The sequence below is a fragment of the Genypterus blacodes genome, unplaced genomic scaffold (assembly GCF_046128005.1).
Source record: "Genypterus blacodes isolate CSIRO-AG114 ecotype Tasmania unplaced genomic scaffold, CSIRO-AGI_Gbla_v1 ptg000139l_1, whole genome shotgun sequence".
NCBI classification, from domain to species: domain Eukaryota; kingdom Metazoa; phylum Chordata; class Actinopteri; order Ophidiiformes; family Ophidiidae; genus Genypterus; species Genypterus blacodes.
The window spans coordinates 1,020,152-1,030,933 of NW_027466941.1; the positions used below are offsets into that span (position 1 = coordinate 1,020,152).

Sequence of the window (10,782 nt, forward strand, 5' to 3'; positions counted from 1 at the left end):
ACCACAGTCCCTAAGCTCTTGTTGGGGGGGGGGATTAGTCTCACCTCCAGGGATGTCTCGGGAGAATTGCACCCTTTCTGTGGCAAATTGGCACTGGCTCATTAACGCTTTGAGCATGATGTCCTTCCTGATCCTCCGCCCCTGTGCACAGTTCCCTCCACCCTCTGCTTGCTGCTGCCTCACAGATTTCATGTTTGTCTGTGAGACTTTGGTGGCTGTGAGGCTGTGCACAAGCAGGAGGGAGAAGGGCGGAGGCGAGCAGAAAGGGAAGAAGGGACTCATGTCAGCGCTGGATGCTGGAAACGCCGGGGAGGTCGTTCCAACCCTCTGTTGAACCAAAGATCTCTGCAGGTCAGTAGACTGGACATGAACCAACAATGTCCCCACTGTTAGAGCAAATTTAATGTGTTTAAGGTTTGATTACTTTTATTAGTGGATGTTTGACTCACTCAGCTGGTGGAAAAGTGGAAGTTCTCATATTGTTTAAGAGTCAGTTTGTCTATTTCTAATGCTGAATAGAGTGTCAGAGTGTTCAGAATGCGGATTGATCTTTACATGGTAACTGGTGAATGACCACAAAGTGATTGACTGGTGTAAGTGACATTTCATTTCTCTCTTCCAAGCCGCAGATCAAGACAAGAGTGTTTTCTTGCACACAAACGCACCGGCAACATTCGCACCGCAGATCTGGCGTTGGTGGGGCTCAGGATGTGGCCCTGTACGGCTCAGCTGCTGGGGATGATGGTGGCCTGTGCTGCCTCAGGTAAGGCCTGACTGACCAAAACACAGCACTCTGTTACACACAACATATTTTTGCATTGAAATCCAGCTTGAATGATACTTTTGTATTATTTTTACATTAGAAAGAAGTAAAAACTGATGTTATGTGGATTCAAAATGTGTGAAAGTTATGTTAATGCTGGGTGGTTTAATCACAAAAGCGATGTAATGTTCTGATGAGATAAACGTTTTGTCTTATCTGTTTATATAACAGCCAGAAAAAGGGATAAAAATACCTCCTTGCATTCTTGATTTTATCACACATTTCATGGCACCAAATCACTGAGCAGTGGTGCGACTCTACATGGAGATCTGACGCTCGATTGTGTCTAATGAGCAGAGCAATTGTCTGAGGCATCATGAGCTTTTTTTTGTGGTCGTTCTTGTGATGTTCCTTTGTCGTTTTGGGATTGTCCTCTGCAGCAGATACAAGGGCATCAGCTGCTGTGCATGAAATTGCAATTTTGTGTATTTGCATTGAAGGAGATAAAAGCATCTGTTGTTGGCTTTGATTTTGCTTTCCAGTGATGCAATGTGTAAATTGGAGTTGGGGTCATCAAGAAGAGGGATTTTTTATCATTACTATGGACTTTTAGGGAAATGCAACTGTTTTTTTTATGTTGGCGCCACATCAGGATGTTTAGAGAGAAAACGCTGATTGGACAGAGACAAGCATAAATGTAAAAGATCTCCCGTGTCCACAGGCTACCAGTTCTTTAGCCACATTCAAAGAGAGCATTGTTCAGCGATAACGTCATCAAAAGCAGACGCGAGAAACACCAAAGGCTGTAAAACTCTCTTTCCTAAATGCGTGAGTGTGAGTCTAAGGGGAGAATGAGACAATGACTCCAAAGGCTTTGAAATTCCCACAGGAAATCACAATTGAGTGACAGGGTCCACAGGAGGTTCTCAGGATCTCAGACCTAAAGTTAAAGTTGGTTGAAGTTATGGCTGACTCGTTATGTTTGATGGCTCCTTAAAATGTTCTTGATTAGGATCAGATCAGGTCAATCAACACGTGTCAGAGGCTCGGTCATTGTTCTTCTATAGACTAGGCTTGGTTCTTCTACCAGTTTCGGTCACTTCTCTCCTCATATTACTGCATTTCCTGAAACATTCTTCCACCCACAGTTCCATTGCGGCGCCCTGTGATCAAGTTCAACTCTCAGGTGGTTACGGGTCCTGAGGTGGTGGTCAACCCTGGTACTCCTCTGGGTCTGAGGTGTGAAGGTGACGGACCCGTCAACTGGCAAACCAGGCTGATCAAACACAGACGCTACCTGTCCAAACCCAACGGGAACGTCCGCACCTTTAAGGTGGATCATCCCTCTGCGGAGTTCACTGGCACGTACAGGTGTTTTCACACGTCTGCCCCAAACCAGCAGAACCTGACTGCCTCAGTGCACGTGTATGTCAAAGGTGAGCTTCCCCAAATCAGAATCCTACCTCCCTAATGCAGAGTTGTCTCAGTTGTCCCAAAGACTTGAGATCAATTCATTAGATTCTCTTTCATTTTAGATTTGCAGTGAAAGATTTTAGTCATTGCTTGTAAGGACTGATGTGTTTTTTCTTCATTCTTCATGATATAAAACATGCTCTTCATCCCTACTTTGACTAGATCCAAACCGCCTGTTCTGGACCAGCAGCACGTCCCTGCGGGTGGTGAAGAAGGAGGGTGAGGACTACATGCTGCCCTGCCTGCTGACCAATCCAGCAGCCACAGATTTGGGCTTACGCATGGACAACGGCACCGTAGTGCCGCCAGGAATGAACTTCACCGCTTACCGTCACCGAGGCTTCCTCATCCGCAGTCTGCACCCCAGTTTTAACGCTGACTATGTCTGCACGGCCAGGATCAACGGCGTGGAGAGGACCTCCAAGGCTTTCTCCATCAATGTCATTCAAAGTGAGGAGAGACTTTCAGAGATGTTTATGAAGTCGAAACCCGAGTGCATCCAGTTTTGTATTCACATATGATTTGTTCTTGGTCTAGAGCTTCGTTTCCCTCCATACGTCTTCTTGGAGACGGATGAATATGTTCGGATTGTCGGAGAGGAGCTCAAGATCCGCTGCACCACTCACAATCCCAACTTCAACTACAACGTCACGTGGAGATACAAAACCAAATCGGTCAGTGCAAGAAATCCTAGCCATTGTCTTCACCACGGCGACAATTGCTATTTGAACGTTTGCTCATGTCCTCCTCTCCAGAAAGCGACCATTGAGGAGAAGGTGCGCTCTAGCGGAGAGAATCGCCTGGACATAGAGAGCATCCTGACCATCCCTGCGGTGGATCTCGGAGACACAGGCAACTTTTCCTGCATTGGTACCAATGAAGCAGGCGTCAACAGTTCAACTACGTACCTGCTGGTTGTTGGTAAGACACAGAAACAGCAATCCAGATGAGGCGGCTTGCTGAGACTGAAAATCTGGGGACATTTCCTGCTAAATTGCAATAATCTGAAATGATGTTACTCTTTTGAACAGACAAGCCCTACATTCGAATGCTGCCCCAGTTGTCCCCTAAGCTGGCCCACCACGGTCTGTCTGTGGAGGTGAACGAGGGTGAAGACCTGGAGCTCACCGTGGTCGTGGAGGCGTATCCCCACATTGTCGAGCAGAGATGGGACACGCCCACGTCTCCCAACACGTCCATGCACGAGCACAAGTTCATCCGCTACAACAACAGGTACAACATTAAGGCAACAGGAGGACAACAAACCGTCCCAAACACATAAGTAGAAAAAAAAGAGAAGTTCATTCAGATCTATCCATGGAGGGGAAGCGACTCTGAACTTGAAACATGCTGTCTCTGCATTCTAAATCCAGATTTCCTCAAGTCGTGAAACTGTTGTTATAGGGAAGACGTATGTTCTCCTTTTTTGATCGCTGGTGATGATGCACATGGAACTGTCTGAGTTCAAACCACATAATTAGTCATATACTCTACAGACATTCCTCTTTTCTCTGTTTTAAAGATATTTTTCCTCTTTTCCAAGATACCATGCTAACCTGAAGCTGAAGAGAATGAACGCCCAGGAGCAGGGAGAGTACACCTTCTACGCCAAGAGCCACCTGTCTAATGCCTCCATCACATTCCAAGTCCAAATGTATCGTAAGTCACTGAAATCTTAACACTATCAACATTCCTTATGTAACATATGTGTTAAAGAGGGCACAACACAAGGAACACACATCAAACTCGTCAATTTAAGTCTACCTTAAATTGACGAGCATTTTATCACAATGACATGTCAGATAAGTGCAGTTTTGTTTAAGGTTTGTTTCTATCTGATGGATTTCTGCAGCTTTCAGTTCACTGCAGGATTACAAAGCCTCCATTCAACAAGTAATAACAAATCTCACACGAAATTTATGACCACATACAAAGAGCTACATGTTTTTTTTACGTTTTTTATGGGGCCATAAATATCTAACCAAAGACTAAATAATATGACTGAGGAGCTGTTTTGTTTGCACAATCAAGGTCAGCGTGCAGACACATCCATAGACCTGTTCAACAACACATTATCCACAGTGTTGAAATAACCTGAATAAGGATAATAATACAGGGTTTTCAGACGAGGGATAAGTGTGTTGGAATGAGGGTGATGCATACATCACTAACAGGTGCATTGTGGGTGTTCTTCTGTGTGACAGAGAGACCTGTAGCTGTGGTGAGATGGGAGAACATCACCACTCTCACCTGCACTTCATTTGGTTATCCTGCACCCAGGATCATCTGGTACCAGTGTTTTGGAATAAGATCCACGTAAGTCACCTTAGAACTAAGAACTACACTTATTCAATCTAATGTAGCATAAAAATCTGATCCTAATGCTGAAGCTTCAATTTGATCCAGTTAATCGTATAAGCAGTGAAATTGTAGAAATTCATATTTAATGTGACAGAAATAAGAGTATTTATAATATTTGATTCAGAACGGGGCAAAATATTTGCTTGCTAAAATCTTACTTTTTCTATCAAAGCATTCTTTGTTTGAAGTGCTTGTTTGAAAACGGATCACATGACACTTAAGTGTGGAGAAATCAACTCCATTCCACTGCCACAATCGGCTTTATGCAGACGCTCAATTCCCCAAATAAGTGGATTGTATCAATAATCCCACAGCAGTGGAAAGATTATTCCACTAAAATGTTAAGATTTAGTTCTATTAGTGATAGTTTAGAACATTTCAGAATGTCAGTCATGTCGTGTTTTGCTATAAATACACATCAACAGCATGTATCTCTAATGGGCCACTGATATGGGGGTGTGTTTGGCTGTGGCAGGTGCTCTGAGAACACCACAGGCGTGCAGATGGCCACGCCCCTGCAGGCCCCCACAGTGGAGGTGCAGAGGGAGGAGTACGGGGCCGTGGCGGTGGAGAGCGTCCTCACGGTGGGTGTGTCACGCCGCAGGATGACGGTGGAGTGTGTGGCCTTCAACCTCGCCGGGGTCAGCAGTGACACATTCGCCATGGAGGTGTCGGGTGAGTGATGAAGATGCTGGTGGATTGTAAAAGCGGATTGTCAGCCACATAATCGCTTGCTGGATGATTCATTATGTTTTCTTTGTCTGGTTGAGCAGATAAACGCTTCACTACCATCCTGATCGGAGCAGCAGGAGTTCTGACCATCCTCCTGGTGCTGTTAGTCTTTCTGTTTTACAAATACAAGCAGGTAAAGTGCACTGGCATGGAACACTTCAAACAATATGATCAGTTAATGTTTTTGTTGTTGTTGCTCTATCATTTGCTCCTACTTTCGTTTTCAGAAACCAAGGTATGAGATCCGATGGAAGATCATCGAAGCGAGAGATGGGAACAACTACACCTTCATCGATCCCACACAGCTGCCTTACAACGATAAATGGGAATTCCCACGGGACAAGCTCAAGCTAGGTTTGTTTAACGCTGACTCCAACAATTTGAAGACAAAATTCTGCAGTGTCAAACACCTGGACACCAGAAAAAAGTTTCATCTTTGTTGTTTGGCTCATTCTGTGCTACATCTCGTGAATGAATCAGTCTATTGTAACCAAACTTAGTTGTTTACTCAGGACTTATATAGATAAAGCATCAGTTGACATGATCTCCCTCCAGGAAAGATCCTGGGTGCAGGGGCCTTTGGAAAGGTCGTAGAGGCCACCGCCTTTGGTCTCGGAAAAGACGACAATATGATGCGTGTGGCTGTGAAAATGTTAAAAGGTGAGCTGACCTGTGACCTTCAAGTTAAAAGAGACGGCCTTGTTTACACAAAGAGCTGGAGTGAGTGGCAGGAGATGTTCCAGATTTAGGCTTTCAAAGCATCTGCATTCATTTCACACACATCACAAGACATTTGTTGACAGCATGTGAGCAGTTGTGTATTGAACAGCAGTGTTGTGTTTGTTTACACTCTGAACTGTGTCTGCAGCCAGGGCGCATTCAGATGAAAGAGAAGCCCTGATGTCTGAGCTGAAGATCCTGAGCCACCTGGGACACCACAAGAACATCGTCAATCTGCTGGGAGCCTGTACATGTGGCGGTAAGACAACATGTTTCTCATTTATCGGTCAAAAAACCCAAAATCCAAACCAAAGAGTAAAGAGATTTAATTTCTCCATCAGGTCCAGTGCTTGTGATCACAGAGTACTGCAGCCTGGGAGACCTCCTGAACTTCCTCCGTCAGAAGGCTGAGACGTTTGTGAACTTTGTTATGGACATTCCTGAAACGTCCAATAACTACAAGAACGTCTGCACTCAGAAACAGTTCATCAGAAGGTGAATCATCAAAGCTGTGACGGCAAATGAACAATTAGTGAAACGTTTCCTCTGTTATCCGTTAACAAATCATATGCTCTCTCTCTCTCTCTCTCTCTCTCTCTCTCTTTCCCTCTCTCTCAGTGACAGTGGGATCTCCAGTGTTTCGTCAGCCAGCAGTTACTTGGAGATGAGACCCAGCCAACAGACAAATATGGAATTACCTCCAGGTAAAATTCTTTCACTGCATGTCTGAATTAACGACCATCACTTATTGTCCTGAAGCAAACATTTCATCTTCCTCTAGACTCGGTGTGTGAGCAGACTGCCGACTGGCCTCTGGGCATTCAGGACCTGCTGAGGTTTTCCAATCAGGTGGCTCAGGGCCTGGAGTTCTTGGCTGCCAAAAACGTGAGTGATGTCACTCTACTGTACAGACATGAGGCAGCTGATGTAATGCTGCTGTCAGAAGTAAAACTGTAATAGGAGAGGACATTTTGGGAATTTCAATATATGGTGGAAAATGTAGTTGGGCATAAATGGGTGTAGTCAGTGTTTTTGATTACAACACTCCATTATGTATTACATCTGATGCATTAACTGTGTGTGTGCGTGCAGTGCATTCACAGAGACGTGGCTGCCAGGAACGTCTTGCTGACGGACCGCCGAGAGGCCAAAATTTGTGACTTTGGCCTGGCACGTGACATAATGAACGACTCCAACTACGTGGTGAAGGGCAACGTAAGCACGATACACCAGACCGCTTCTATCCAAGACAAACATTATTGTGCAGGAGACGAGAACACTGTTTGACCTCATGACCTCTGTGTGTGTGAAGGCCCGTCTGCCCGTGAAGTGGATGGCTCCAGAGAGCATCTTTGACTGTGTGTACACTGTGCAGAGCGACGTCTGGTCCTACGGCATCCTGCTGTGGGAGATCTTCTCTATGGGTCAGGAGACATTTACACACAGACTTACATTTCTCTGTTTAGATTTGGATGCTTTTATAATTTCGCCCTTTAAACGTATTTATTTTCCCCTCGTTCAGGCAAAAGCCCGTACCCAAGCATGCTGGTGGATTCCATGTTTTACAAAATGGTGAAAGGTGGCTACCAGATGTCCAGACCAGACTTTGCCCCCCCTGAGATGTAAGCCACACACATAAGCAGCTCAGCCTGTTTCACACTTAGATGAATCACTCATTCACTTTTAACATGTTTCAAGTTTCACCTCGCAGCAATGCAATGCGTTTCCTCGTCTGACTTCCTCTTTTAAAATGATCCTTTGTTTCGCGTTTTCTACGTTGCACAACTGGGCTGTTACGGCATGTGGGAGGTCACAACTGCATGGTCGGTGCACAACAGCTCCCATAATTCTGTGCGAAATTTTAATCGTCACAGTGAGGTGACACACATCAGCGTGAACATTCTTCTCAGTAGCCACCGAGCTTTGAACCGACCACAAAGAAATAAATTAAGATGAATTTAATATCAACAAAAAATAAACTGATTCACCACCAAAACTCTTTATGAATGACGGAATTCTATTAATTCCATGTTTCCGGACAGAAATCAGAGTCCAATACGTGTGTGTGTGTGTGTGTGTGTGTGTGTGTATTTTGGACACGTCCCCTATTCAAATCTTGCAAACATTTGATTCTAAATTTGATTTGTCCTCATCAACTGAGTTTTACCGGAATTTTATACATCAACCAGTGAATGTTGAATATTAAACTCACTCATAACACTGATGATGAACAAGCTCCTGTTCATGGTTTTGCATCTGAGGTGACCTCGTAAGGTAACCCACCGATCGGACAATAAAGAGAGTGTCTTCCCCAGGATCTCAGAGAGCCCCGAACATCTCCTCTCTCCGCTCGGAATAACTTCACAGTGGAAACACAGGCGACTGAAACTGAGTCAGGGCCTAATCATCTGTTGTTGTGCTGTGAGTCAGGCCCCAGTTATGGCTGTTTGCCACATGATCTGAAAGCTCGGAACCCATGTAACTGCTATTTCACGGCAGCCAAATGAGACCGGAGGGGTAGGCGTTCTTATGAAGGAGTCTCTCTTATCCAACTGCGTCACAACCTCCATAAGCCTCCCCTGGTTTGTTAATACAGACTCTCATTTTTACAGTGCGGGGTTGAGCCGTTTATCTGTGGAAATACATTTTATAGTCTAATTCAACCCCAGAAATAGATATAACAGAGAATGTTTTTGTGCTGGTGTTTCTTCTTCAAACAAATCCGTGTGCTTCACCTTCGTTGCAGTTACGCCATCATGAAGATGTGCTGGAATCTGGAGCCCACAGAGCGTCCCACCTTCAGTAAGATCAGTCAGATGATAAGGAGGCTACTTCTCAATCATCCTGAGCAGGAGCAGGAGCAGGTGAGTGTGTGGAGCTGGGGTCAGTGGTAGTAGACACACGCACACACACACCTCAGCCAGCCGTGCATGAGCCAAAACTGTCTTTATGTGAAGGAGGATTATACACCATCAGAAACCCTCTTTTTGATTTAAGTGGCCTAAAAAAGGGAACAGATTGAGTTGTTTTGCCCACGAATAAAGGACAAAGGACGGAACAAGCCTCACCAAAGCCTTGGGAGATGAATACTTGCTGCTTTGCCACATGTTGAATGATAAAGATAATAATGATTCTGCTCATTGGTTGATGCTTGCAGTGACGAAACCCAAATCAAGATATGTGTTTTATCAAGTCTGACCGTCCTGATGATGCCTCCCCACAGCTAATCTACCAGAATGTGCAGCAGCAGCAGGAGGAGGAGGAGGAGGAGGCGCAGGTCATGGGAGGTGAAGAGTGTGATGAGCCCAAGTGCTGCGAAGCTCCCTGTGACCAGTCTTGTGACCACGAGGAAGAGGAGCACCCTCTGATGAAGACCAACAACTACCAGTTCTGTTGAAAGCCTATCAATCCATCAATCTATCAATCATCGGGAAGCATTAAAAAACAACAACAACAACAACAACGATGACTTAGACACCTGGGATGGAGGGTCAGACTCCTTGTTCTCCCGCTGGACACTTGCAGAGTTTGAGTTGTGCCTTCAGAGCTGCTTTGTGACAGACGAAGCAGCTGCGGCAGGCATGTGACTCGCCTCTGCGCAGACCATGACAACACAAAATTGCCACGTCTAACACCGACCTCAGACATGAAAGGAGGAAACATGTCAACAGACCACACACACGCGCACACACACACGAACCGCTCTACAGATCACGCCATGTGTCTTTATTTCGAGTTTTAACCAGAAATCAGTTTACCTTATGTCCATATGAGGATAGACAGTGTGTGTTGTTTGAGAATGTTCTCTGAGATTAATGGTCTAAATTGTTACTTTAACAAAGCCTTTTCAGAATAAAGTACTTTTTTTTTGTAATCTTTCAGCCACTTTTTTTTCAGCAGGTTCACTTCCCATTCACTCTTTGCTTCTTTCTTTTTTTAAATTACATTTGTGGTAACACTTGCTCAAAGGCACGACACGCATGCCAGGAATTTAGATTCTCAATGCTGTTAAGTTCTTTTTTAAACGACTGAATTGCCCTCAATTTGAAGTCTCAACAGTTTTCGCCTGTGCTGGTTCTAAATGTGTGAAATCGACCGAGCAGAAGGCAAAGAATCATCACATTGTGTTCTCTTGTGGGTTTCGGTCACAGTTCTTCTCCTTGTGACACATTTACAGTATCCGTTAGGTGGTAGCAACATGTGATCGCTACACTTAAGTCCAATTAACAACCAGCGTAGTTCATGGATTCGTGACAGGGTTAAACTGAACCGAGAAGGATATTCTTAGAAAATCACGATTGTTAATGTTTTGATTTCTTGGTCGGCACGATGAAATCCCTTTTCCCTTAGACTAGAGTTATGGTGTAAGCTCCACTCATAGTCTATATGTAGCAGTCAGCCTACACTGCCAAATGTATGAAGGTTTCAGAGTTACACACTGTATAAGCTAAATGAAACTGCATATTTTTGTGACTTCAGGAATTTCAAATGTGCTTAAACTTTTGTGTGAGATGTCTGTATGGTAATGTATATAACTCATGATGTAAATCAAGAATGATCTTTATTTTCGCTGAAATGTAGAGTGCGAGTAATCGTCACTAGTAGATTAATATTCCATTTCAAATGTGTTGTATTTGTGCAAGTGAGGAAATCAATGTAAAAATCTGCAAATCAAATCTCTGAATCCCGCAGACGCGAGAATAAAGGCTCACTGTATGACTGCAGATTCTGCT

General features: G+C 44.5%; 1 protein-coding gene across 1 annotated transcript; it reads left to right on the forward strand.

The window, feature by feature from the left end:
• The first annotated feature begins 181 nt into the window (after positions 1-181).
• csf1ra (colony stimulating factor 1 receptor, a) lies at positions 182-10,773 on the forward strand. Its single transcript, XM_076164941.1, has 22 exons — positions 182-351; positions 624-763; positions 1,912-2,199; positions 2,399-2,686; positions 2,774-2,910; positions 2,992-3,157; positions 3,268-3,469; positions 3,780-3,895; positions 4,441-4,552; positions 5,073-5,272; positions 5,371-5,462; positions 5,557-5,683; positions 5,885-5,989; positions 6,198-6,308; positions 6,391-6,544; positions 6,668-6,753; positions 6,831-6,934; positions 7,142-7,264; positions 7,362-7,473; positions 7,572-7,671; positions 8,796-8,913; positions 9,273-10,773. The coding sequence occupies exons 2-22, from the start codon at positions 709-711 to the stop codon at positions 9,444-9,446; spliced, it is 2,970 nt and encodes a 989-aa protein (XP_076021056.1). The 5' UTR covers positions 182-351; positions 624-708; the 3' UTR covers positions 9,447-10,773.
• The last annotated feature ends 9 nt before the right edge of the window (positions 10,774-10,782 follow it).